At 52.1% G+C, this 26,624-nt stretch overlaps 10 protein-coding genes across 10 annotated transcripts; 6 read left to right on the top strand and 4 right to left on the bottom strand.

Annotated features, from left to right (window-relative positions):
• Window positions 1–404: 404 nt before the first annotated feature.
• M431DRAFT_506694 (hypothetical protein) lies at window positions 405–1,554 on the top strand. Its single transcript, XM_024918844.1, has 2 exons — window positions 405–1,422; window positions 1,475–1,554. Exon 1 carries the CDS (start codon window positions 685–687, stop codon window positions 1,357–1,359), a length of 675 nt encoding a protein of 224 aa, XP_024776637.1. The 5' UTR covers window positions 405–684; the 3' UTR covers window positions 1,360–1,422; window positions 1,475–1,554.
• On the bottom strand, window positions 1,525–3,017 carry M431DRAFT_493430 (hypothetical protein; the record flags this gene model as incomplete). Its single annotated transcript, XM_024917115.1, has 3 exons — window positions 1,525–2,427; window positions 2,482–2,737; window positions 2,797–3,017. 3 exons carry the CDS (start codon window positions 3,015–3,017, stop codon window positions 1,525–1,527), a joined length of 1,380 nt encoding a protein of 459 aa, XP_024776638.1.
• Window positions 3,018–5,597: 2,580 nt separating this feature from the next.
• On the top strand, window positions 5,598–7,417 carry M431DRAFT_80969 (hypothetical protein; the record flags this gene model as incomplete). Its single annotated transcript, XM_024922992.1, has 3 exons — window positions 5,598–5,832; window positions 5,889–7,065; window positions 7,126–7,417. The coding sequence occupies 3 exons, from the start codon at window positions 5,598–5,600 to the stop codon at window positions 7,415–7,417; spliced, it is 1,704 nt and encodes a 567-aa protein (XP_024776639.1).
• On the bottom strand, window positions 7,305–8,975 carry M431DRAFT_506697 (hypothetical protein). Its single transcript, XM_024918845.1, has 2 exons — window positions 8,698–8,975; window positions 7,305–8,386 (listed from the first exon to the last, which is right to left on the bottom strand). Exons 1-2 carry the CDS (start codon window positions 8,800–8,802, stop codon window positions 7,619–7,621), a joined length of 873 nt encoding a protein of 290 aa, XP_024776640.1. The 5' UTR covers window positions 8,803–8,975; the 3' UTR covers window positions 7,305–7,618.
• A 469-nt stretch (window positions 8,976–9,444) lies between these two features.
• M431DRAFT_4060 (hypothetical protein) lies at window positions 9,445–10,341 on the top strand (the record flags this gene model as incomplete). Its single annotated transcript, XM_024914905.1, has 2 exons — window positions 9,445–9,461; window positions 9,519–10,341. The coding sequence occupies 2 exons, from the start codon at window positions 9,445–9,447 to the stop codon at window positions 10,339–10,341; spliced, it is 840 nt and encodes a 279-aa protein (XP_024776641.1).
• A 544-nt stretch (window positions 10,342–10,885) lies between these two features.
• Window positions 10,886–12,285, top strand: M431DRAFT_506701 (hypothetical protein). The gene has a single exon (XM_024918846.1). It carries the CDS (start codon window positions 11,032–11,034, stop codon window positions 11,848–11,850), a length of 819 nt encoding a protein of 272 aa, XP_024776642.1. The 5' UTR covers window positions 10,886–11,031; the 3' UTR covers window positions 11,851–12,285.
• A 1,164-nt stretch (window positions 12,286–13,449) lies between these two features.
• M431DRAFT_390659 (hypothetical protein) lies at window positions 13,450–14,462 on the top strand. The gene is made up of 4 exons (XM_024914792.1): window positions 13,450–13,707; window positions 13,924–13,946; window positions 14,002–14,174; window positions 14,236–14,462. The coding sequence occupies exons 1-4, from the start codon at window positions 13,599–13,601 to the stop codon at window positions 14,315–14,317; spliced, it is 387 nt and encodes a 128-aa protein (XP_024776643.1). The 5' UTR covers window positions 13,450–13,598; the 3' UTR covers window positions 14,318–14,462.
• A 462-nt stretch (window positions 14,463–14,924) lies between these two features.
• Window positions 14,925–17,096, bottom strand: M431DRAFT_390696 (hypothetical protein). Its single transcript, XM_024914793.1, has 3 exons — window positions 16,429–17,096; window positions 16,022–16,177; window positions 14,925–15,938 (listed from the first exon to the last, which is right to left on the bottom strand). Exons 1-3 carry the CDS (start codon window positions 16,825–16,827, stop codon window positions 14,961–14,963), a joined length of 1,533 nt encoding a protein of 510 aa, XP_024776644.1. The 5' UTR covers window positions 16,828–17,096; the 3' UTR covers window positions 14,925–14,960.
• A 3,756-nt stretch (window positions 17,097–20,852) lies between these two features.
• On the bottom strand, window positions 20,853–24,356 carry M431DRAFT_390958 (hypothetical protein). The gene is made up of 3 exons (XM_024914795.1): window positions 23,711–24,356; window positions 23,095–23,247; window positions 20,853–22,834 (listed from the first exon to the last, which is right to left on the bottom strand). The coding sequence occupies exons 1-3, from the start codon at window positions 24,019–24,021 to the stop codon at window positions 21,211–21,213; spliced, it is 2,088 nt and encodes a 695-aa protein (XP_024776645.1). The 5' UTR covers window positions 24,022–24,356; the 3' UTR covers window positions 20,853–21,210.
• Window positions 24,357–24,494: 138 nt separating this feature from the next.
• M431DRAFT_390550 (hypothetical protein) lies at window positions 24,495–25,757 on the top strand. The gene has a single exon (XM_024914791.1). The coding sequence runs from the start codon at window positions 24,693–24,695 to the stop codon at window positions 25,449–25,451; it is 759 nt and encodes a 252-aa protein (XP_024776646.1). The 5' UTR covers window positions 24,495–24,692; the 3' UTR covers window positions 25,452–25,757.
• Window positions 25,758–26,624: the final 867 nt, after the last annotated feature.

Below are 26,624 nucleotides of genomic sequence, written 5' to 3' on the forward strand. Positions count from 1 at the left end.
ATCCACCGCTCCATGCTCGGAATAATCTCACTGGCAGCCATTCTTGGCCATACAGGTACGTCACATACCTTATGCAATGCAGCATTGATCGCAGATGGTCAAATGCACGCACGTTTCAAATCTCACCACCGGCTGTCAAATGCCGAGCCCGAAGACCAGATCGGCATGCGTTGAAAGCAGGTCAAGGCCCAATCCAGCAACGATCTTTGTGTCCGTCCCGCTCTCCGTCAAATCTGTGACAGCATCTTTTAGCGTCTTTGTCCGTCAAATAGCCCCAAGGTGCCATGTGCCACAACTAAGCCCGAACGAGTATCCAGCTATAACGTGATGTCATCCATAGCTCAAAGCAGATTCGCTATCGTCAGATTGGCGACGTAGATTCCCATCTCTCAACCCGCCTATTGGACGGCGCCTTTTGCACCGCCAAATTCAAGCTCGGCGCCGCGAATCAAACCATCGTGACAGCGCCCTGGCATCACGTCACTTGCTGTCATGCACGAGGCTCGCAAAGCATATTCACACGGTCCAAGCTGAATGAATCCTTGGCACGGGCACAGCCACCGATAGCATCGACTTTCACGAAAAGCCCACTCAAGAAGTTCGCCTTCGCCTTCGCTTTCGCATTCTCCTCAGTAACTAACACCCGCTGAGATCTCGGGGTTCTAGTCAGCATATATACTATCCATGGACGATCCGCCGCCATATCAAGACTCGAGCGAAACCTACGTCCTCGGCCCAGGTGCGCAAGATGACATTCTCTCACCGACAACTCTCTACGTTGCGGGGCGCTTCATCCACTCCGTTGATCCCTGGGCGCCGCCACTGTACGAGCTCTCGCATTCGGTCGGCTTCCTCAAGGACACGGATCGCAATGTACGCATCGAAAGGCTCGACTACTCGATGAAGCGGCGAGACGGTGTGGCCCAGCTGGCGGCGCGGAAGAGGCACATCTATGATTTGAAGCATCCTCTGCGGGTTACTGGCCCGACATTTGCGTATCATGCCGAGCCTACCTCGCGGCAGAGCCTCTGCGCTTTTGGGTTGGAGAGCTTCCGGCCACGGAAACTGTCGACAACGAAAGGCTATCGCATTCGGCGCGCAACTGCAACCAAGTCTCTCGATCATCAGTTAGTGCGTCGAGACATTCTCTTTTCCGCTATCCCCACCAAAGACAAAGCCGTTCGATACGAGTGGAGCGATGCAGATGGTCAGCTGGTAGCACGAGAAGTGACTGAGGGCAATTTCATGACACTGGTTGTCAGCGCGATGATGGGTGCTTGTGAAAGAGATGCGCTGGTATCAGCGTGGATGTCGAGAGTTTGGTCAGAGCTTGCGAAGAAGACGGACCCGTTTGGTTAGGAGGACTGCATGAGAGGTATATTGAACCAGACTGATATTTGACGAGTAAATAGCATATCTTGGGTAAGCTTTCTCCCAGCGAGTTCAAAGCGGTGGTATTGATTGACACGATTAGATGGGTCAACGCGATCATGATGTTATGAATTTGGTGTATGATAGTCAATTTCAGTATATATCCCATAAGCTCACTTTTCCATCCTTTGCTCCTGCGGCAATCCAGTGCGCCGTCTTTGCAAGCTGGAGTCTGCGGTCCTTGACGCTCATTCCGGGTCCTTTTATCAGGCTCGCTGTTTCTTGCACGTCATTAGGTGGCACTTGCGGTGACGCACTGGTGGCCTCTTTCACGTTATTCTCAGCTAGTTGCTCGGAGGGTGTGGGCTTGGCGTTTTTGGAGGTATTTGACAAAGGATTTGGCTCAGCGACAGTGGCAAAAGCGACAGCATACGCCCCGACTTTGTGCCAACTAAGCACGGCCAGTTCCTTGAGAGTCTTGGTCGAATATATTCGTATCTTGGAATCCCATCCGGCTGTGGCAAACAACTTTCCGTCGGATCTGACTTTGAGGTTTTGTTGACCAGAGTGCTTTGTATTAATCACTTTGAGCGGATGCTCCCATTCCTTGAGTTTCTTGCGCCTTGGTCTGGTTTCTGAAGCGGTAGCATCCCTTAATGCTGCCGAGAGGAGGGACTTTCCCGTGTTAGTTTGATGAGGCTCAACCGCCTCCGTGACCCTTTGGTCGGGCTCAAGGTCAGCATCCACCTCTTGTTGAGAGGTTGGTACTGGATGTTTCGCCATCAGCGCGTCTGCTGCTGATGTGAAAAAGTATTCTCGACTGGGGTGAACATCTATAGATAGAATCGGCTGCGTATGTGCCTGTGACCGGTATGTCATTGTCCAAGACCCATCAGAGCCCAGACGGTGCACAGATACAAACCCGTTTTCAAAAGCCGCCGCTAGTGTTAGGCAGCCTTGGTGATGAAAAAGAGATAGACTCATGGCCATGCCATTTGTCTGACTGGATTTGATGGTATGTATCCTGGTTTGGCTTGGGAGGGTGTAGATGTCAATCTTCAAATTCTGTTAGTCAGACGTAGTGCCCTGCCAAGTACAGCGGCTACTTACGGCTTCCGACGCCAGTGTGTTTGGTACGGCGATGATGACTTCTGCTGTGGGTGAGGCCGCTTCGAGAGAACCCTGTTCAGCGTCACTGAGACAGGCGGCAAATGAGCAAAAGTTCATTGTGTTCACTTCCAACAGATGAAGCACCCAAGGCTGGGGGCGTGGCGTGGGGGTGTCCTCCAGGGGCAGAGAAACGCTGAGCCGACCCTCATCCTCCTCTGTAATCTTCCACACGATGAGCTTGTGATCGCGACCATGTCTTTTGAGACTCCAGTCAGTAACAAAAATAGATTCCACGCCATCAAGAACAGGACATACGTGATGATCTTGTCGCGACCCCACCCCTTCATGCCTAGAATTGCATTTTCATGGGCCCTCCAAACGGCCCTTGGCCGCATGATGGTGAGGTCCCAGAGCACCACCCAACCCTCCGCATCCCCAGTCGCAAGGCGCTCGTTCTGTCTCACGAATGTGGCGGCATGGATCTGGGCCTTATGCCCTCGTAATATCGCCTTTGGCGACGGCGTTGATTCAGCCATGTTTTTTCCCCGCCTTTTCAGCCAACTGATGAATATCTATTAGCTGAAACATTGCTACCCTAGCAAAGCGGGACACTCCATGAGTATGAAGAGAGCATCTGTCTAAGGATTGATTCTGTTGAGTTGGGTTGTGCCAGAGAGCAAGTATCGCAAGTTCAAGAGGCGTCGAGTGATACAGAGCAAGTTTATCAGTCACGTGCATGGCCGTTGTATACGTCACACAAGTTCTCTCAACCACTTTTCAATCTACAATCCATACAAATTCATCCACTCAAAATCTTTATTTACTCCAGGCACACAAATGAAGGATACGATCAAATTATTCTGATGCGTGGGGGAAAATGAGCAGAGGTTAAATTTGAACGTCATCCAGGGCGGGTGACCGGCGACCTACAGGCGACGCTCATGCTGCGTTACTCTCAAGGTCTCGGATTTCTGCAACCTCAATGAGCCATCTCTCATCTCTTTGGTTACAGCAAGCGATGATCCTTATCCCTGGAGGTGCCACGATCACAAGGCATCTCATGAAATTACTTCACTTCTGTTCACCTCCCTCTGAGACATGCATGTGAACCTTGTGAAGCTGAGCACTGGCCTTGGCTCCGGATTGGTCTCTGCCACGATCCAGCTTTGTCAGACTCTACCGATAGCCTTTCTTTTTCCTCGAGGCCTCCGCATGAACAGAAGGAGGGGAGCCCAGGTATCTCTCATAGGGTAATTTTATCTGCCCTGGCCACCTCTTCGTTTAATTGGCGTGCCTCTTCCTGATCCAAACCGCTATGTAGGTTGGCAGCTCACCTGTCTTTGCAGCAAGCCACCGCCACGAGTTTTCAGTAAGTCAGTCTACTGGGCAATTCAAGACTGATGCCTGGACGCCTTGGGCAGGCTCGGCAAACGCCGTATCTTTTGCACCATCCAAGAAGCTCACCGTCCCAAGGTATGGAGTCTTACTGGTAGCAACTCAAAGGAAATCGGGCCGCACCGGGAGATGTATTGGGTGATAATGGATCAGTCGAACATGCTGCGCTGTGGCCTTGAGCGCCTCAGAGTAAATTTCGGAGGCAGTACTTGAGAGTAGCATCTCTAGTACTCCCTGCAGCGAGAGCTGAGGCAGTAGTCCTTCGGACAGCCCGATTCAAGCGAAAGGGCTTTCGCCAGCTGGATTTATGCGGAATGCTTCAAAAGTCTCCGTTTATTGCCCTGAAATGGTGTTTCTCACTGCCCGATGCCACAAGTTGACACGGCGGTCTGCATTCGCATCAGTAGGTTGGGAGAAACCTCACATATGCGGATGGCCATGGATACGGACAGAGAGGCATTGCATGAACGCTTCATTTTGTACGACTTTGATGATTTCCCCTATATCAGCAACTGTCGCCATTAAACATACATGTTTTACTGCAATATCAGTGCATTAGGTTGGTGCCAACCAAACAACCAGGATGAGACCATCCACTTCTCGAGCCTGCTGCGTGTTTTTGCCGGTCTCCCTCACACCCCCGGACATATTTTTGTGTCCTGTGTGAGTCCAAGGCAGATGCTACTGCTGCAACGATGCCGGTAGGCTCATGCCCATCCCATACGAACTTGCCACTTCCCTCGGCCTGCAAGCCACGGCTCCGTGTCCCCTGCCGCCACATTATGCTTAATATCGGTCGTTCTATAAACGGCATTTTTGACGGATTGCTGTCATCAGAGTGGCCACATTCCAGATTCAGGCGCTCGAGGCCATTGCGATTCAAGAAGCTTATCACAGGTGCCATGGTTGGTGTTACAGAGATGCCAGTGGTGTAAATATCTGGGGCACTGGCTCAAACCCTTTGGCCTATGGTTGCATCTGCACATTCTCCTCAATTTTGTAGTCTTGGTTGGGCAATACAGACACCAAACATCTCGTATCACCGTCACATACGCTGATGCAATCTGACCTTTGGTTCAACAGAGGCATCTCATTACCTTCAAACTCCTTTTGCACTGCTTTATTGACACTTCACCGGTTGTTGATGGAGACTTTCTTATTCTAACGGCTACTTGATCCAATCAACTCTCCTAAGAGTAGTGGCTGAACTCGCAGTGTTCTCCATCAAGGTATGGTATAGACCAGATTCTTCACCGCAAGACGCAAATCAACACTAGACTTGGATGAACTTGATCATCTCGGAGCTCTCCACTCCTGATACTTCCTGATACATTCTGGATCTATTCATCACACCAATATGGTGTATGAGGCATGATTTCGGATCCGAGATTGCAGATCGAAACGTTAAGCGTATACTAATACTGCTTTCTTGGGAACCATAGCATACCTCCTTTGTCTCTTGATCTCAGCCTACTCTAGCTGGGGACAGCTGACAGGTCTGCAACCAATTCTTTGGGGTGTAATCCGAAGATTACTTGCCACTAGTTCTCTGAGAATTAATCTTCGAGGGAGATCTGGTAGGAAGGAGTTCTCAACACATCCTGGCCCCTAGAGCACCACCGATAAGCTCGATTCGATTCATTCCGACAAAAACAGCTATGCACGTCGATTATTCTAGCAGGTATCCGTGCCATATACCGATCCCAACAGGCAAGGCTGCGATGAAAAGCCTCTATTCAGCGGATTCGCCCATATCCAAACCTACACCCAAGTCGAAGCGAGTGCGCACTGGCTGTCTAACATGTCGAGATCGACATCTCAAATGCGACGAGTCAGTACCAGCCTGCCGAAACTGCGAGAAAGGCGGCCGAAAATGCATACGCGGCATTCGACTCAATTTCTCAAACATTACGATACACGATTCAGCTTACTTTGTTCCATTTGGTCCCTGTAATTGTATGGTCTAGTACTCTCAAAATGTCTTGGTTCCAGGCTGATATGCATGCATTTAGTCCTATTCCAAGATGATTCTCGGCGTATTGCCTCAGAATATGAAGGAGGATCAAGCAGATATGCAGATACGACGCATAGCCAACATGTTGACTACAAGATAGCGGTTCAAACGCAGCTCCCAAGTCCAGATCCAGGGCCATCCGACCATGTTCTTCAGGGGCATGTCTGGCACGTTTATATATCACCAGAGGGCTCAAACACAACGAGGAGCATATATAGCGACAGTTTGATACTGCAAGCAACTGAATGGCGTAAAGATGGGGAGGTCGAATCAGGGCCAATGAGTTTATCTGAAGTCGAAGATCGGTCGAATGTTAGCGAACCCATTGAGGATGACAGCGTTACTTGCCCAACGACTACAGTCACCACCTCAGAGCGCGAATTTCTCGACATGCCCGAACATGTCCGATATATGCAAATCTATGTAGAAGAAGTTGCAACATGGATAGACTCGTTCAACAAAGAAAAATATTTTGGCGAAGTCCTTCCATACAGAGCGCTCGACTCTCCTCTTCTACTCTATTCTCTCTTGGCATGTGGGATTCGACGCTTATCTCAACGTCACCCTGACATGAGTGACACAGCTGCAGCATACTACAGTACGGCAAATATGCAGCTGTTTCGCTATCACGAGAATCCAGAGCGTGATATTGAAGAGTGCTCAACCGTAGCAGTCATTCTCAAACTTTACAACATCATATTCAGAGAAGGCCCGCAGAGTGGCGGCCATAGTCCTACGGTGCTCAACTCCATCATCAGTGAAAGCCAATGGAGTCCAGAGAGCAACGGCATTGGATCAGCGTGTTTCTGGCTAAACGCCTATCTGGATATTATGGGAAGCTTGGAAGCAGGATACTGCTTGTACGTTGACTCTTGGAGTGTCGATATGCGCATGCCCAGCGACGGCAGCGAATTCATGACCCATGGGGATGAAGAATTATGGGTGCAGCGGATGCTCTTTATACTCGGCAAAGTGATAAGCTATAGGCTATGCGTGCTATCGTTTACGGATATAGATTTGCGGGAGAACAGGACGCTGGAGAATCTTCTGCCGGAATGGAAGCATTTGAAGCAGCTTTGCGATCAATGGAACGACGCTTGCCCGAGGAATATGCGGCCGTTGGGATATATGTATCCCGATCAGACGGAGAACAATTCTACTTTTCCGAAAACATGGTATGTCTAATGCTCTCTCCTACGATGATGTTGACATAAGAGCTGACCTCTTTGGATTAGGCTTCCTAAACGAGAGGCTGTTTTCTGTCGTCTTTTATACCATACTGCACAGTCTATACTTACGCAGACACATCCCATGGAGCAAACCATGCTTTCGGAGGAAATGATTGCGCTTCAGCTACACCATGCTCGCGAGGTATGTGGGATCGTGGCCCACGCGGAGGATAGCTGTCTAGGACCAATCTCCGTACAGGCGCTTTTAGTTGCCTTGGGTGCCCTGGTGGGAGACAAAGAACGCATGGAGGTCCTCAACATTCTCCAGAGAATGAAGGCTCAAATCGAATATCCCTAGTGAGATGTTGAGGCCGCCCGGGGCTGGATATAGGCGCAATGGAAAAGGAGATCAGATCAACTTCAAATCTAGAGTTGCAGGTCCAAAGTCATGAATATGACCGCTCTATCATCTACATCGCTATAACTGTGGCCATATGTCATCCAAGCAAAATCCCACCGATAATCCACGTAGTCTTTAACAAAACTGATCCGCGCTTTGTCATGATGATGAGCCTCCCTGTGAAAAATTCATGCTATACCCACCAGTCTTTTCATCCTTGACCATCTGGAAATTATTGGTGCTCAGCCCAAAAGGCTTAAGGATACCATCGCCAAGACTCTTCAACTTCCCCCACATCTCCGACATCTCAGCCTCCTGAGCAGCCTTTGTCCGGGGCGGCAAGGCCGTGAGCTGTGTACGAACGGTGCGCTGATCAGCCGGCGTCAAGCCAGGCATTTGAGAGAGCGCGCGGTAGTCCTCTTCCGCACCAGCGAGGTTCGACCAGCCGCCGGCCTCGGAACGGGCGCGCGCACGTCGAAGCAGGGCTTTGGTGCGAATTCGGAGGATGTCTTCTTTGCGATTCTCCAGGGCTACTTGCTCTGGTGTTGGTTCAGGGGCGGGAGCGGGCGCGGAGCGAGCCGCGCCAGAGCTGACTATTTCTTCTTCAACTTCATCGTCTTCTTTTTCAGCGGTTTTGGTATCTTGGTTGTTTGGTGTGTCCTCTTTGGTTTCGGCTGGACTTGACTCGCTTTCCAGCTTTGCCAAGCCGTTGATGGCATCTGTTGCGGCTTTTATGGCTTCCTTCCACTGCTCAACTTTCAAGTGGCATGCTGCAATGTTGCTTTGAATGACGGCACGCTCATAGTGGAGGTAGTTGGGACATGAGGCAATGGCATCGTCGTATCTGGAGAGAGCGTTGTGGTAGTCTTTGGAGGCGAAGAGGGAGTTGGCGTCAGCTTTGATGGCGTGAGATTCTTTGAGGAGGGCCTAGTATGAGAAGATGAGTGAGTCTCCTGAATAGTGAGAAGATATGAAATATGTTGATAAAGGAGAGATGGCTCATATTGTGAATGGCATTTCTGGTAGTGAGCGTAGATGATATGAAGCAACTGCAAGATTGATAGGGAAGACAAAGGTGCCGGTTGCATGGATACAGAGTGAGAATATTAAAAGTGATCCATGAACTTTTTGGTATAATACAGAGATATAAAAGATGAGCCAAGCTTGGTATAAGGTGAAGTGAGATGAGATATCTCAGAGCCTAACCCATGACATAAACGACACTAATTTGGACTTACTGCTTCCTCCTCGGGAGAGAATTTCACCACTTCCGGCTCATCATTGGGTTTCTCCTTTTGAGATACGTCCTTTGTACTTGTTGGCTCTTTGTCTTTATCACTCATGTTTGGGCGGTGTATGTCTTTGATGTGCTGAACGGTAGCGAGTCATGGATGAAATTGTGAATATTGGACATGGCTAGGAGGCTACGTAGAGGCGTGGCTGGTGGAGAAGTGGCATGAATGTGATTATGTCAGCGAACTGAGGGGACAATTTCAGGTACCAAGTGACACGGGCAAAAGATCTGTAGAGTACAGGTAGATGCAGCGTCATTGTAAACCGAAGGCTGCGTTCTCAATTGACAGTTGTTTTCTATAGGATATCAATCTCCCGAATAACTAAATCTAACTAAATCTCATGCCAATAGTAAACCAAATGTCAATTCTCCAGCGATACTCCGGTCGGTCTCTCCAGTGGGAGTCATTCGGCGAGTCCCGACAACTCAAGTCGCCCCGCCCCCACTTGGGCCGCTGTAGATCAGAGGCTTTGATCGATACAATAAACCGCCGCCAGCTGCCAACGCGCGGGTGAAGAAAAAAAAAAGTTGGCGAGGATAAGGAGCATCCCTCGATCCCGTAACTCTCGCTCAACAGGACCTTTTACACCCAACATCGTCTCTTCATCAACCTCATCTTCAGCCTCATCTTCAACTCTCTACCTCCTACAACAACGACCGCAAGAAACCATCTTCTGCCCTCTCTCTAAAAATGGCTCCCCGAACCGAGTATGTTCCTCATCGCTCATTCTCACCCATCGATTGAGTGCTAAACCACGACCCCAGCTTCCCTCCCGTGAGAGCCTGTCTCTTCGACATGGACGGCCTCCTTCTCGACACCGAGGACATCTACACTCTCTGCATCAATCTCATCCTGGACAAGTACTCTCGCCCCTCCTTGCCCTGGTCCATCAAGGCCCAGCTCCAGGGCCGTCCTGGCCCCGCCGCCAACAAGATCTTCTTGGAATGGGCTCAGCTTCCCATCACGGCAGAGGAATTCGCTGCTGAGAACGCTGTCCTGCACCAGAAGCTCTTCCCTGGCACCAAGCCTCTGCCAGGCGTCCCTGAGCTGCTCACCAGCCTGGTTCGAACTCAGCAGCCTGATGTTGAGACACCCGCGGTGCACATCGCCTTGGCCACGAGCTCGCACATGGGCAACTTTAAGCTCAAGACGAACCACCTCGCTGATCTCTTCTCCGTCTTCCCTGACAATCGACGTGTTGTGGGCGATGACACTCGTCTCACTCCTGGTCGTGGAAAGCCTCTTCCGGACATCTTCCTCCTCGCCCTCAAGACCATCAACGATTCGCTGCCTGAGGGAGAAGCTCCCATCAAGCCTGAGGAATGCCTCGTCTTTGAGGACTCCGTTCCCGGCGTCGAGGCTGGCCGCCGCGCTGGCATGCGTGTCATCTGGTGCCCTCACCCTATGCTCAAGAAGGAGTATGCCGGCCGCGAGGAGGAAGTCCTGGCTGGCCGAACTGGTGAGGCCGGACAAGTCGACCTGCACCAGGTCGGTGAGCTAGGCGATGGCTGGTCCGAGTACCTTGTCAGCTTGGAGAACTTTCCGTATGAAAAGTACGGCATGGTGATTCCTCCCGTTAAGGCTTGAAGAGGGAATACGGATCGATGATCCATTCAGCAATTGAAGCAATTGATATGATGCGACATCCTTTTCGAATTTTTTTTAATTTCACGAATTTTCAAAATGGGGAACGAGCCGTCTTGGTTCTAGAGACGAAGATAGAATGCTTTTCGAATTATGGCGACTGCCAAGTTACATACATCAGAGAGACTACGGAAAACTACGGGGGCGAAAATGAAACCAGAGATGCCGATAGAATAAAATAGACTTGAAGAAGCTGTTTTTCCAGTATTCAGATTACGAATAAAGAAGGTTTGTCATTAAATGCCGAGCACTTTAGCATAGAACTCAAAGCACCATAGGGTAGCATAATAAGAGGATATCCAACTCTTTTGACCACTTTGATGTTGTTCTCTAACAAATGCCTATTAACCAAGTGCTGCCATAAAAAAAATGCGAAATTGCACATAAATCGTGGCCAGTGATCTGAATGAGATATTGGCCAAGAAACGTCGCTTCTTGCGTGTCTAGTAAGGTCACCCGCGTGACGTAATTTACTGATCTACGGATGCGCAGTATTTCGGCTTCACATTCACACCTCAATCCTCTCATAAAAACTCTCTTGTCGATACAATTAGGCATGCATCACTGATATCAATATCGTATTCAACTACAATACTCACCCACGGAAATCAATCACGAGATACTATCATTAAAATGTCCACACCCTTTTCTCTCACGCAGACCATTCTCATCTCAGACCCTCTCGGCTACAAATCGGCCACTCAGTCCCCTTTCCTCGCCAACGCTTCCCAAGGCCGCGTCTCCAAAACTCTTCTAGGTCAATGGCTCGCCAATGACCGGCTGTATATCCACGCTTACATCCGTGGCGTGGGCCGTCTACTGAGCTTTCTGCAGCTCCCCGAGGTGGTGACTCCTCCTCGTGATGATACAACTGAGCGGGAGCACCCGCCAAACGCCAAACTACTTCACTGGATGATTGATGCGCTTGTGAACATCCGCCGAGAAGAAGATTTCTTCGTTCAAACTGCGGCCAAATACGGCATCGACGTGAATCTACCTGCTGATGCCAACGGCCAGGTTGCCAACGACACCAAACTCGAGGGTCTACGCCGCTTCGAAGCCCTCTTCGACAGCATCTCCCCCAGCAGCGACAACGACGTCATCCTCCCCTGGCTCGAAGCCGCCATCGTCTTCTGGGCGACGGAGAAATGCTACCTCGACGCCTGGTCCGGCGCCGCATCCCGACTCTCCACCCCCTCGGACAGCAAAGACGAGGACGATGCCGACGGCGGGGCCCTCAGACGGGAATTCATTCCGAACTGGAGCTCCAAGGAGTTTGCGCAGTTTGTCGACCAGCTGGGCGAGATTATCGACGCCGCGGTGCAGCGGGAGATGGAGCTGCGGCGGGACGCGGATGAGCTTGTCAGGGTGCAGTTGTTGGATAGGGCGTTGGCGAAGTGGCATGAGGTGGTGGAGGCGGAGAATGCATTTTGGCCTGCGATGGAGGCGTGACTTTGAGCATGACTGACCTGTTTTTACTTTATCATATGGTACATGTAGTTATGGCAACAAAGATGCTACGCTGGACGGAGAACGAATAGCCAGCCAAGAGTTCTTGGCCGTGGCTCGACCACTGCTGTTGAGAGCCAAGAAATCAAGTGCTCCAGAGCTAAGCCTCTGCACGGAGCAGACCATTCTCATCACCTGCAAATATTCATCACAAAATGAGATGGAAGACAAACCTCAGTAATATTCAGAGATTCAGATACTGTGAATATCGTGAATATCGACAATGAACATGAAAGTAAATGATAGCGACCGGCGACTAAACGGCCCCTCAGAAGCAGAGCCTCACCCATCGAAATAGGACAAAAGACGCGAAATGCAATGCGACCCCTCCCCAGTATCCCATCTGGGTAGGTTAGTATCCCAAGGACCCTGCACAGTAACCGCCCGGCCCCTCACGGACGGAATCGCGACATAAGAAAATCAGCCTTGGGCGTCTAAGAGGCAAAAAAAGATGCGCGTCGGCTGATTGTTTGGTGTGGCTTGCCCTTCTAGTGCTTCAGCACATGATTGCCCCTGAGAAACAAAGAAGACGGAATAGAAGTGGCTGAGCGGATGGCTGGGGAATCTGGAGTGCTACCGTGTAGCTCGCGCCGCCACTTTTTGTTTCGGACTTTTTGGAAAGCTTTCTTCCATCTTCCCCTCTTTTTGAGGATCAAACTGCGCTGAATATTTTGCGGAATGAGAGATTTCGTGCTTCGTAATTTGGGTTCTTGGCGTAAAGATGCACCTTGTTGCTTTATATGAAAGTCAAACTGCTCTTGCATCCAGGGAGTCAGTCATATCTACGTACATGTCACATCATATCAGGACATCGAGTCATTGTTCAGATTGATACTTTCTGCTGCAACATGCTGCATGTGAACCCCTCGTATAATCCTCCTGTACTGTATAATCCCTCTCTCCCATCCCATCCAGCAGACTCTCTAGCCTGATGGGTTCAAGGCCAAAAGTCTGTCGACAGCTCCAGAATGTGCCGGGAAAGCCGTGGCCTGGCCTGGGTGTCCCTGTCTGAGCTGACTGGCCCTCTACAGTTTTGGTGATATTAGCCGCCGCTCACCTACATTCCATTTCATCAGCCCTCAGCAAACCAGTGTCTACAAAACCAAAACGCATACTATATGAAAAGCAAATCATACTGTAATCTTCCAACATGTTTCCATAAACTTCCCATGTAGTATTTCCTTATTACCTGTCATCAGTCGTCATTTGTTCTGCTGGATTCCACCGCCCAAGCGCGCCTCCCAGAGCCGCAGTGACTGCGCCACTCTCCCAATGCACATGTACCTTGCATGCCAAACCGAAGGCACGAACCGCAGGGAACACACAGGCGCAAAGTAATCCGAGGCCTAATATCCACACACGCCTCCACCAGCCATGCTGATTCGTGTGCATTGGACAGCCGCTAAGGCTAACACTGAACCACCGGCCGTCCAGCTGAGAGGCCAGGCGCCGTGTTAGTAGGATCAAGTGTCCATGTCCATGTCCTTACTCCGGCGTCCCCCCCACCAAAAAGAGAAGAGGTCCCTTGCCCGCATGATTATAAAAACGGAATAAATAAGCTTGCCCGTGCTTCTGACTCTCTTTCCACTTATCTGGTTTCTTATCCTTTTTACATCTCGCCCTTTTTTTCTCGTTCTACGCCTCTGCTTTCGTTGTTGCACATATCCGAACCTCACAACCCCGCCATCATCATGTCTGCCAACGACTACTACAACAACGCCGGCGGCAGCGGCGGTTACCCTCAGCAGCAATACGGCCAGCAGCAGCAATACGGAGGCGGTTATCCCCAGCAGCAGCAAGGCTACCCTCAGCAGGTCCGTCTCTCTCTCCCAAACAATCTCTCTCCCCCCTCGACTAACAAACACAAAAAAACAGCAGCAGTACGGCCAGCAGCAACAATACAACCAATCCTACCCCCCTCAGCAACAACAACAACAACACTACGGCCAGCCCCAATACGACAACAACCGCAGCGCCTCTCCCTACGGCCAGCCCCAGTACGACCAGCAGCAGCAGTACCAGCAACACCAGCAGCAGCAGTACGGCCAGCAGCAGCCCGGCTACGGCGGTCAGTACCCCGGCGCCGACCAGCAGGGCCAGTACCCCGGCGCTGAGGGCCAGGACGGCGACCGCGGCCTCGGCGCGACCCTCATCGGAGGCGGTGCCGCTGCTTTCGCTGCGAAGAAGGCCGGCGGTGGCCTCGTTGGTAGTGGTCTGGCTGCTGTGGGCGGTGCCATTGCTGCGAACTTGATTGAGAACGTGTTTGAGTACGTTTGATATCCCAAAAAAAATAACTGGATATGGTGATGCTAACGGGATTTCTTGTAGGAAGCGCAAGGAGAAGAAGGGGGCTGAGAACATGGCCTACGGCGGCCAGGGCGGACACCACCACCACCACCACCGTGACTAAACGGTGTCGAATGCGATGAGGGCGAATGTGCTTTTTATACCTCTTGTTAGAATATCATGATTATGAGGGGCGTTTTTTCGTATTATTATTTTCTTTGTTTTATATGAAATGAGAAATTATAACGACTACCTATACATTATACATACATGTCTCGTTTGTTGCGTGCAAGGCTTGGTTTTCTGATGAAGCTGGCGTCTGCTTGCAAAGTCCATACATAGATCGATTACAATACGGACTTTTGACACAAATACAAACCACGTTCGCTTGTACAGGGTTAACATATATCAGCATGCGTGCAAAATCGATGACACTCATGTTATTCACTTGTACTGCTTTAACGATAAGTCGTCTCATGGACTCAGCCTCGGATTCTTCTACATCACTCGAAATCACTCGCGCGTTCAACAGTTCATTTCCCAAATGGCGGGCTTCATATAAATTTGGTATTTTGTTCGTTATGTATAAACCGCATATTGCGTCACGTCATAATCGACAGTTTCAGATTTCCAACTGCCCGGAGCTCCAAGAGCATCCTATCAAAACCCTCGGGGGCCAATCAAAGTGTTCATAGCTTTGGCCTCCAATATCCCAAATTCCCAAACAAATCAAAACATGACATTCAAAAAACTACGGGTATCCGGATTTAAACCTCTTCAGTAGCTCGCTTCTCCGCGGTGGAATCCCGCGCCTTGGTATCAAACTCCTCGTCGTGCACAGCCTTGGGCTTGTCGTCCCAGCCAGCAACCTCGGCGGCGTCGTGGTCATAAGCCACATCGAAGCTCTTGCGAAGCTGCTCGGGACCCAAAAAGGTCAGGACAAGGACGTAGGCGTAGACGCAGCCCATGAAGATGCAAATGACCTTGCCGTAGTCGTAGCGCTTTGTGCCAGAGGCTGTGGGTGGCAGGGGGAAGCGCTCGCCAATGCGCGCCTCGATGGTGGAAGAGGCCGAAGACACCAGGTTACCGAGCTGGTAAGCGGTACCGACGACAAAGGTCCTGAAGGCACCGGGAGACAGCTCCATCAGGTGGATGGGAATGACTCCCCAAGCGCCCTGCACGCAGAACTGCTGGAAGAAAGCAGCGGCCATGATGGACGTGTCGTGCACAAAGGTGTAGGGGTAGAGCAGAGCACCGCCGACAATGCAGCAGATGATGATGCTGAAGCGACGGCCCACAGACTGGCTCACGAAACCAACAATGGTACCGCCGGTCATGGCGCCCAGGTTAGCAACGACCTGTGTGACGGTGACCTTGTCGGCACTGAATCCGAGCTGGTTCGTCAACATGGTAGGGTACAGATCCTGGCTGCCGTGGCTCATAAAGTTGAAGCCAGCCATGAGCAAAACAAGGTAGGTCAACAGGATCCAGTGGCGCTTGACGGCCACCTTGCCCTCCTTGATGAAGACCTTGCCAACAGATTCGTCGTTGCTTCTGTTCTGGCCGGCCTCGATACGCATGCGCTCACGTTCACGGTATGTCTGAGTCTCGGGCATCATCAGACGGAAGGCGATGAAGAGGACGGGCGGGCCGGCGCCGAACCAGAACAGAGGACGCCATCCGTGAGAGGTGGTGTTGACAAGACCACGAGCAAAGGCGGCGGCGAGGAGATATCCAAAGGCATACTGTTCGAATCAAGCTGGTTAGCAAATTGGGTCCTTTTCGGTGTTTTGCACTTCAAAACAGGGCGATCTCGGAGCTGACTTACACCTTGCTGGAGCATACCGCTAATGATACCGCGAGCCTCCTCCGGGCAATCTTCCAGAGCGGTGGCGGCAGCATTTCCGTACAAACCACCCATGGCAACGCCAAACAGGGCGCGACAGGCGAGGAATTGCTTGTATGTGTTGCAGAAGCCGGTTCCCTACAAATGACAGCCATGGTTAGCGGTTTTTTTCTTAATTGCATTTATTCTCCGAGCGTTTGTATGAGCCCACGATGAATTGAGCAGCAAAATCAATAGCTCCGGCAGTTACAGTGCGTGCAGTGCCGCTGGCTATTGGCGGGGATTTTGGGGCCTGTGGCCAAGGCGGGTGGCACCGCCGGCTCAATCTTGGCAAATCGCCAAGTCACAGATTGCGGAAATAACACAATTCGAATGGAAGGGTGTCTTACCAGTTCCAGGGCGATAAACAGCAGGTTGTTGACAATAAAGGGCCACTTGCGACCGTAGCGATCGGCAGCAACTCCAAAGAGGATGGCGCCGACGGATCGGAACATGAGCACGAGCGTAATGCCCCAGGTGATGTCGGTGGTTTGCTTGTCGAACTGCTTGGCGAGGTCCGCAACGGTTAGGGACACGGTAAAGAAGTCAAAGGCGTCCCACGTCCAGGCCCAAAAGGCAATGGCGAAAAAGGCCCATTGCTGGCGGTTGAGCATCCGCAGAAGCTTCCATGGGTTGGGCAAGTTGAGCATGGGCGGCTTGAGCGACGAGAACCGCGTGGCCAGGTAGTGGCCAGCCGACATGTTGTCGTAGTTCTCGGGAACCCAGTATTCCTCCTGATTCCCTACCATGACGGCGGTTGTTTACAGAGACAACGATGCTATGAGACAAGGCCAAAGGGAAGAGTTGGAGGAGAGGAAGAAGAAAAGGGAGGCCGTGGAGAGGAATGGACTCCAAAACCTGGAGGAGGGGGGAGGAGGAGATATATAGAAAATGCGGAGCAAGGGAAGGGAGGGCGAGGGGCGATGGCTAAACGCAGAGCAAGTTGGGGAACCCCAGAATGATCATGTATAAAAGCGGGAATTCTCCAGGGTTGAGGCTTACATGGTGCCTGTGCTTGCTAGCCCTTCTCCACGTTTCCTGGAGCCGGCCCACGAGCCGGTCTGGAACGGCGAATTCGCAACAATACCAGCGTCCGTACATGCCAGTGCGTGATGCTGGCGCTGGCTCGGAGACGAAGACGGAGCCAAGATGGGGCTAAAAGTTCAAGCCTAATTATTCTCTAGCCTTGCCTCCACAGACGTCGCTGCGACACAAGCTTATTCTCTGTTGCTCCTGGGGTTGGGGCTGAGACCAACGTCATGATCTAGTGGGAGCACCAGCAGGCGGGCTATTGTACAGCAGGATCTGCCAGCCGTAGCCCGGTTATCTGCTCCCGCAAAGTGAATGGGAATACGAATGTAACGACCAGGGTCGGGGTCAAGAGACAGAAGAAAAAATTCAAAGCGTGATCCACCCGGCTTGGAACCACCATGACAGCGTCTGCCGGCCAGTCACACACCATGAGATGGAGCCCGTCCAAACCCGTCACAAGTGACTTACATGGATGTCGCAAACCAACGGAGCAACATGCCCCAAATGAAGGTTTGCCGTGCGAACGCTTCTTCCAACCTGTATGTACTCGTAGTCGGTTAACACATGCGCCTGATCCTTGCTTGGCCTTCATTTTGACAGTCGGAAGCGGCCAAATTCTGTGTCCTCAGTCTATTTAGCGGGCACCCATCAGATGACGGCGAAGAAGGCTCCGATTATGGAAAGGCACGGCGGCCATACCGAAGAAGGATCATGTACGATGTATGTACGATGCTTGCCATTGCAATATCTTACGAGCAACAGCTGTGTGGATGCTCGAGTGCTGTTGCTTGATGACTCGTACCAGAGGTCATTGCGAGTTGGGGATGGAGCTAAACCATCTCAGCTCGATACAACGCCATAAAGCAGCCGGATTAACGCCTCCATGGCTTGCCGGAAATGTGATTCGAGACGCCTAACCGAGAGATTCAGCCATGATGCAAGCCACGATCAGATCCATTTTCCACCATTCAAATCGTACGAGTACCGTGATTCGAGAATCTTGAAAGCAGTGAAGCCCTTCTTTGGCTCGTCTGAACAATGTGCTGGTTCATCTGAAGCTGCCGTCAGCCGACTGCAGCTATTCTCTTGTATAAACACAAAAAGAAGCTTCTTCAGGTTCAGTAGCAATCATCTAAAAATCGATCTACACGCATCGTCACAACTTACTTCTCGCTTCATGATGATGTACTTGGCGCCATCAAGGCCGCATCCGGCTTTCGATTCCCCAGGTGCCCTTTCCCTTTCGAGTGCGCTTCTCCGCCATCATGAAGTCGCGAATAGTTTGTCTTTGAACCAGGATCTGCAACGCTAGATGCCAAGCCTAGTCCCGTCTTGGCAGCAAATGGCAGCCTTCTCGGCACAGGATTGCCGGTCGACGGGCTTGGCATGCTCTCTCCAGCTTGCACGGGCCAATCAGGATTTCGGACCTGCTTCCCCGCCCGCATGGGAGTCAACCTTATGTAGGTAGATGCAAAAGGCAAAGTAAGCAACCCAGCTGAATAGAATACGCATTGGTGATGGGTAATTGTTGTTATTCCTATGGGAAATTGTACGTGTTAACAAGTACGGAGTATGAGCACGGGTAACAGAGAAGTGGTGGCAGTTTTCAGAGGGAAGTGTCTGGCATTTTGCTTCTACCACATGGCTAGGTACAGAAGGCAAGGGCAATGCCAGGGCAACTCTTTCCGCACTTGGCCTCACCATCAGGCACCAGCATTACCATTTTTTATTATTTATCTATTTACTATTTCCCATTATTTTGCAAGCCACGAGTCAATCTAGCGGTATTACATAAAACACACCAAGCAGTTTGGTGTCGTTCCATTGGCTGGCAAACTCGGTAGATTCGGCTAATACTTTTGATTGCCGTCGCCGGACCGCACTCTCTCGCTTGAAAGGATCAAATGGAAAAAAAAAAAACCTACGAGCCTCGTCCGCAACCAGAGCAGGAAAAAGCCACCAACTAGACAAGAAGAAGGCTTGGAGAAGCAGAAAAGAAGACGCTAGTTGTTTTTACTGGGCTTGCTCGTGCGAGTTGACTCCGATAGCCACATTCCATGCAGGCTCTTCCGGAAGAAGTCCGAACATTCAATCCCAAATAGATAGTCTTGCGTCTTTGACTCAGTTCACAGATCCTAGACCCTGTATTTTTGCCGCTTGCTCTTTGGTTGCTGGATGGCTACATAGCTTGGCAAAGAGGCAAACGTCTGCCGTTTTCGCAGCTCGACTCAACGTGGGCCGAGCGAACACGGACGGGATGAAATGCAGCGAGAATCTCACAACGGCCCAGAGAAAAAAGCACAGACGGAATACACGTGACTGCTTTTTCTTTTCTTTTCCTTGACAATAGGGATCCAACTCATCAGCAACAATAGGACCTTGGTCCCTCCGCCCCATACAACAAAATAGCCCCAACGCCAAACAATCTAAAAATCCGGGCGTTAGAGTTGGAGCATGCCCTTTTTTCCCACGCGAACGGCACGAGGCCTAGATCCCCAAGATCCAACCAAACAACGGTATTTTCCGTCTCGTTACAGTACAAAAATCTAAGCACTAAGCGCCCAGAATGCAATCCACAGGGAGCATTTCTGGATAGACTTAAAAAAGAATCGAATGCTACGGTCCGGTTTTTTACCACGCGAGAAATTCCCTCCTAGTGTAGCCAGAAATAGTAATCCTTTCTTTTTTTCAGCTCGCGGAAGCCCTGTTGCAAAGGTTGCAGTAACACGACGTCACACCAAACAATCTCTTTTGACTCCTGCCTCCATTCCGCGGCCCTTTGGAAAAAAGGAAAAAGATCATCCACCAAAAGTCAAAAAAAACCCCTGTAACCAACAAGCGAACTCGTCCCCCGGATTCACCCACCATGCAAAAAACGCCCTCTCCTCCGCATCCGCAAATCTCATCACCTTCTTTTCATTTTAAACTACGAGTACCATCCTAAGAAAATCTTAGATCCGGTTTTTTATCGTCCCCATGTAACACTCCATCTCCGTAGCACGCGTTAATTACTCAAAATCCCATTTTTACCCCAACTTCTTCTCCACGAAAAACCCTTATCCTCGTAACATGTCACCGAAGAAATCATATAAAATAATCGCCGCTGAACACTAGAACGAGCCAAAACTCCACAATAGTCTTTGCTCGGTGCCTTTCCGTAGCCCGCTCCTCCAACTGCCGCCCCAAAAAAATGAAACCATTGAATTGGATTCTCAATGCTTGCCTTCCCCCGGGCTTTTCCCCACGTCCTCGTCCCATTCTTTTTCTCGCTTCCCCACACCTTGACCCCAAAAAATTCTCGTCTCGTTCACGTTCACGGCCCTTTCTCCAACGCCCTCTTGAAACTGCTCTCGACGGATGCGGAGAAAAGGGGCAGTCGGAATGATACGGGAGGAGGGCCGCGTCAATCATCCTGTAATCATCAAACGTGTATCAAACAATTAATCATTCTCGCAAGTCATAGCTTCAATGTGTGTAGAAACTCAATTTGATTCCTGACGAAGCTTATCAAGCATCTTCCTCTCCCACTTTATTCCCGCTTCCCGGACCGCTTCCGCATCCTCACCTATCCGCCACTCCGAGTCATGATTCAAAGCTTCAAAGGTCCAAAAACAAAGTCTTAGTTTCCGAATTGCATAATCTTAATTCAGTCCAGCTTGAACCAAAACTATCAAAAACTACTCAAAGTCGACCATTCCCTATCACTATTTGCCTCAACGCCTCTCCTACCGCCCTCCTCCCGGGGTATCGGAAAACCAAAATCCAAATAAAAAAAAGGAGACTTGCCCGGTTAATAGTCCTACACGTACAAACCCCCCATATTAATTCAATCCATAACGATCCCAGTCTCCGTGTCGTGTCATTATATGCGTCTTGACGATGCCGTAATTTTGTATAGCCTTTCTTTGTCTTGCAGATCCCGTCTTGTACGCTCTTGAAAAAAGAAAAGAGAGAGAGAGGAGAAAGAGAAGAGAAGAGGGAGAAGTAACCAAGCCAGCCCGCCCTCTCTACATTGAGCGCCCAGCGAGGGTCATTAGCATCATGGCTCCGTCTGTAGCTGCCATCTGCGATGCCTCGCTTGCCTCGCCTGCTGTCTCGAGTCAGACTCCGCCACCCATGAAGGCGGCAAGGTCGTCGAGGTCTAGGAGCTGGCGCTCAAAAGCCTCGCACAGCTCTGGGGCAGTCATGTCTTGACTCGTAGTCTGGCCGTCGTGGACGGAGACCATGCCATTTTGAACCATCTCGGGACTTTGTCGCTTAACCTCATGCACCTGCATATTCGCTTGCGGCGCACCGGCTGGTGGCGGAGATACGGCGTCCGGGGTGGAGACGTGGTTAGATCCTCCGTTGATGGTTGTGACCCCGGGCCGCCGCGGAAGGGAGATGGGCGGCTCGCTGCTTTCCCCTCGGGCAGAGCCGGATACCGAGCGTGGTTCACTGGGGTGCTGGCCAGGCGCGATACTAGAGTTCTGCTGGTCATATTCCATGGCATCTGGGTTGGTATCAGCATTTGACGACATCTCGTCCTTGATGGCAGCCGAAGGCATGTGAGGGTGAGGCGCGTGGCTAGCAGGGCCGCCCATCATGGCCGCGGCATCGTTGTGCAGGACGCGTTGCATAACGGTCAGGTGCCTAAGCCAACTTGTCATGAGAGGCCAATTCTCGTTGCCATCGTGCATAAAGCGCAGCCCGTCCTTGACAATGTGCGCCGCCGTCTCGACGGCATTGGGAGGTGTCAACCCCTTGAGTGAAAGGTAGGCAATGGTCGCACCGGCGGTGAATGCGGAGAAGAGCATGAAAATGGGGAAGCAGGTGACATGATCCTTCTCAGCGCCAGACTCGACCGCTGCCAGGAGAGACAAAGTGCCGTGGCAGGAGGTGAAGAGTCGATCGACGATGTCGTGGCACCGGGGGCTCATCCGGTATGATTCGATGTTGAACGAGGGAGATGTCACATCCTCCAAGAGCCGTCGACGATGGACGAATATGGTAGCGCAGTGAATCAGGCAGTGCAGCATGGCAAAAGTGTAGCCAGATCCCATCGTCATATGAAGGTTGATTTGGCCAGGCTTATCGACAAACTGCATAGGGAGGGTGGCTCGGAGCCTCTCGATTTTGATGACGAGGTCTGTACAATCATCCTCACGGAAGCTAGACACGGCGAGCATGCCAACGACATCGCGCCAGATGGTGGCAGCCAAGACGATGTATCCGTACTCGCCAATCTCACCGGTTGGCACATGGCCTGGTGATGCGTGGGCATTGTGTTGGGCGAGCTGCTGCGGAAGCGTCTTCACATATACGGTATTACCAAATGCGAAGTTGATGTCCGAGCAGGGCAAGGCCACGTCGGTAGTATCCTGAAGAGCCAGGGCAGGGTAGCGGCCAGGGGTACAGGTGAGAAGGCAGTCGAGGATGTAAGTCAGCCACAAGGTGCGGCGAAAGGACTCGTCACGCAGGAACTGGTCGGCATTGTCAGATGCGTGATGGCTGTTAAGAATCCGGTACATCTGCAACAGCCGCGTGGCCTGGCCGAGATAGACGTAGGCACGGACGGCATTCCGGCTGCCCCATTCGTGAATGATGACGAGGCAGAGAGCCTGGATATCAGCGAGGTTAGGCTGGTCCAGGTTGGCATTGATTAAGGAAACTGTCTTTCCGGCAAAGGTGTCGGCAGCCGCCGTGGGGGTGCCACCATAGCGGCGGATGAGGTTTGGAGAGCTCCTAATGATTGTATCAGCTCATGTCGCATTATTCCAGAAATAAAAGGAAATAGGAAGAGAAATGGCCAAAGCCAATGCGCGTTCCTAGATGCCAAGCCACAGCCGGACAAGGCTTGTGTTGTAGCCTGACCTGCGGCGCCTGATCGGACCAATTGATCCACAGAGGCCGGCCGCGGCTGAAACATGTTTCATCGCTTGCCTGACGGCAGCGCATGCCTTGGAGAAGAAAAAGAAAAGAAAAGAGAGAGAAGAGAGGCTTACCGTGCGGCTGCTGTCAAAAGACCATAGACGAGGCTTGATTCCAGCGTCCCGTTCTTGAGCTGCTGCACAAACGTCGGCTTGTGAAAGGCCACGCAGGCCGGGAATGTCTTTGAGACGACACGCTCGCACTCGGCGATGAGCTCTGGTGTAAGCCTGAGGCAGCGTTAGCAAACATTCCGCTCGGGTTCCGGCGGCATCATCGGCCAGCCAAACTAGACTTGGAGGGGGAATTGAGAATTTGACAGCTCGCGCATAGGGCGGCGGTAAAGAAAAAATCGGGCCGTTCTGCCATCCGAACGGAAATGGGCGAGTGGGGACAAGAAACAAGCAGCATAGCTCAAAGTGAGCACGAGGCTAGAAGGGCGGCCGGGCCACTCGGGGGGGAAATAGTCGGGGGGGCAGAGGCTACCGAGGGCCAAGGGCTAGGGCCAGGGGACGAGACGGGATTGACACCGTCCCAACAGAGGCCAAGGCAACGACGACGTCGATGCAGGACGAGGGAATGAAAAAGAGAAGAAAAGGAAGAAATAATTCTTCTTTTGGCTCTTTTTTTTCTTCTGTATCGGGCGGCGATAAAAGGCAAAAGAGGGGGCGCGCAAGGAAACAAAGCACTCACTTTTCGGAGGTGGTCTGAACGTGTCTGGCTCCGCCTGAGCCCACAACGGGCTGCCTGGCGTCAGAGGCACCGGGCCCGGAGGCCGGCAAAGCGTCGCGAGAAGGGCGATGGGCAGCGGTATGGCGAGCTGGGCTTTGACCGTGGTGATGGGCCATGCTCTCCGAGGGCAGATAGCACTCATGCATGCCTTTTGCGCAGTTTTTGCAAGGCGCGCGGCCGTTTTCGTAGACACACTTGGTTTTGCCCTTGCGGCAGCGCACACAAGCGCCGCCGGCTCTAAGGGCAGTGGAGCGCACCACGCCGGAGGACATTGTGGGCGACGATTCGGGTCAGAAGAGAGGGGATTGAGGAGGGAAAAATTGCGCGATGCGATGCGAGGCGCGTGGCCGTCTCAGAGACGACTTGATCGGCACCGGGCTTTTGCTGCGTCGCGATAGTGACGGGCAAGTTTGCAGAGGGCCGGAGATGGCGACACCGCAGGTCCGGGATGAGGACGGTGCACGCGCTGACGACTGGCTCTTCCCGGCAGAGATTGCGCAAGTAAAGAGGCAAATCAGAAAGATGGAGGCCGTGGTAGAGGGATAACAGGTGGGATCGCAGGTCTGCACAGCGCAGGTGAGCAAAGGGATAGAAGGAGAAGGGGAAGAAAAATCTGGCGATGGGTGAGGAGGGAAGAGATGGAACAAGGAGACGGGCGCGAGGGTCTTTGGGGGATGAAAGGCGGGGGGCGTGTCGAGAGAGTGTGTGTCCCAGCGGACAGCGGGCAGCGGCCACAGCTTCAGAAGCCCCACGGGCGGATCGGCTTCAGGCCTTGTCCTGCCGGCCCCACCCACAGGGTTCTGGACAGCCGTTTTTTTCAGAGCGTCCAGCGAGAGTGTTCCAGCGAGTGTCCAGCGGTACCTACAGCGCTGGCGGGATTCGCATCTCGACAACCTGGACTTGATCCCGTTTGTTCTCTAAACTCTCTTCCGTCACATCAACAATGTCAGTAAAGCAAGATAACATGAGCGCTCTCCTATGCAAATTTACTCGCCGCCACCCACAGGCAGAAGCACCAAAATGCAATCTCCTCCAGCAGAAAGAGGCATTGGCTTTCGCAGGCTCTCGGAATGTGGCCTCCCGTCCTCTTTACCACCCAGTGTTGGCCCAAGTCACAGACGCCTGCGCTCTTTTCCTGGGGTGTGCGAAAGTGTCGCGCTCTTCCGGCCGGGCTAGTGCCACTGCCCTTGGTACAGTATCCCACAATGACGCAGCCAGGGCCAGATCGGAGTTTTGCCGCCTGCCGTGCTTCTGCCCGATACAGCCACAGAACTCGGGGTCTGCGCCAGCAATTGTCTGCGCTGTTGGTACTCGCCTTGTACTGATCCATCCAAATCCAGGCACGACGAGTCAAACATCAGTGTCTCTCTGTCTCTGCTCTGGCAACAAACGACGACATGGCAGCAGAATCAGGATCAGAACCAAAATCAGAATCAAAGGGCCCGCAGGTTCCCGACAACGTGTACTGTATGCACCTCAGCTAAGTAGGTGCATTAACCCGCCCAAAACGCAATTCAAACTCCAGTCAGAAATTCTCATCGCGCGTGGGCAGCCCAGACTTGCCAGGCTGCGGCGTCCGCGCTGGTGCTGCGGCCTTCGCCCCCTTTCCCTCCCCCATTTCTCATCTGGCCCCGACCTTGATTCTCATTTCACCAGCAAGCGCCGATTGCCTCCTCCCAAAAGCCGGGCTCGCCCACTTTGATCCGGGGGACCAATGACGACGAGCTTGCTGAGATGCGGCCAATCAGCCAATGCCTTTCCGCCGTGCCCCAGCAGATGGGCTGACTGACGCGGCGCGTGGTGCACCTGGGAACGCTCTCCGTGAGCCGCGCCGGAACCGAAAAAGCTCCATCGTCCGATTCCTCCCAGGCTCTGGTCGAGGGAGGGAGAAAAAAAGACGCTTCGGCTGGCTGCTGACATTGCAACACCCGATCTGGTGATTTTGCGACTTTACACGTCCGATCATGTACGCACACGACGCCGGTACGACAGCGACAAGTCCATGTACGTGTCCAGGCCTCCATAGCAAGTACTCCGTGCACAGCGGCTCTCCGACGGCGGCACAGCTTCGGCGGGCACGCACGTCCAAGGCGCATCCTGAGTTTCCATTGGAGGGATCGAGGGTGTGGCCACGAGAATCAAGGGAACAATCAAGGCAAGGCAAGAAAGAGGCCTTGGTGGGGCCGGCGCTGTCTCTCCAAAGTCTCTAGAGCCTCATTCTGTCGTACAGACCTGCACGAGTATGGGTATTCATTCGTACCTACGCGCCGGCTATCAACAATGGAAGCCACCTTTCCACTAACAACGTATTCGTATGCAAGCATCTGAGCCTGGCGCCGTGGGAAATGGGACTGGAAATGAGAATCCAGAACTTTCACACTTTCACAAGCAACAGCGCCAATCCGAGGGCCAGCCCACTTTCTGTGCGGAGGTCGATGTACTCTCGGAGCACGGTCTGCGCCGGCTAGTACGGAATATGCAGGTGGGTGGCTGTAGCGCCGTCCCGGTTTCACAGAGCAGCCAGATTCGCTCTCCGGCACCGACGCCAGCAGTGGTCGCCTCTTTTCTGCTTTTCTGTTTTTCTGCTTTGCAGGCTGCACATGTGAAAAGCAAAAATTATGCACTGGTGGTCAAAACTCTCCGTTGCTCTATCCGCCAGTGACTGTGGTCCTGTGTTGCCGAAGCATCACGGCGATATAAAAAGTGAAAGTGAAGGACAAAGAGAAAGAGAAAGGGGGGAAAGGAAAGGAGGCGGCCAGTGAGAAGACGCGCGCGCGAGCAGAGTCGCAGTCGGTGGGGTGGGACCCAAATTATCCACGGAACAGTTTGATCATGTCCGCAGCCGGACGGATGCTGCCAGCGAGGGCACTGAGGA

The sequence above is a fragment of the Trichoderma harzianum genome, assembly GCF_003025095.1.
Source record: "Trichoderma harzianum CBS 226.95 unplaced genomic scaffold M431scaffold_4, whole genome shotgun sequence".
Taxonomy (NCBI): Eukaryota; Fungi; Ascomycota; class Sordariomycetes; order Hypocreales; family Hypocreaceae; genus Trichoderma; species Trichoderma harzianum.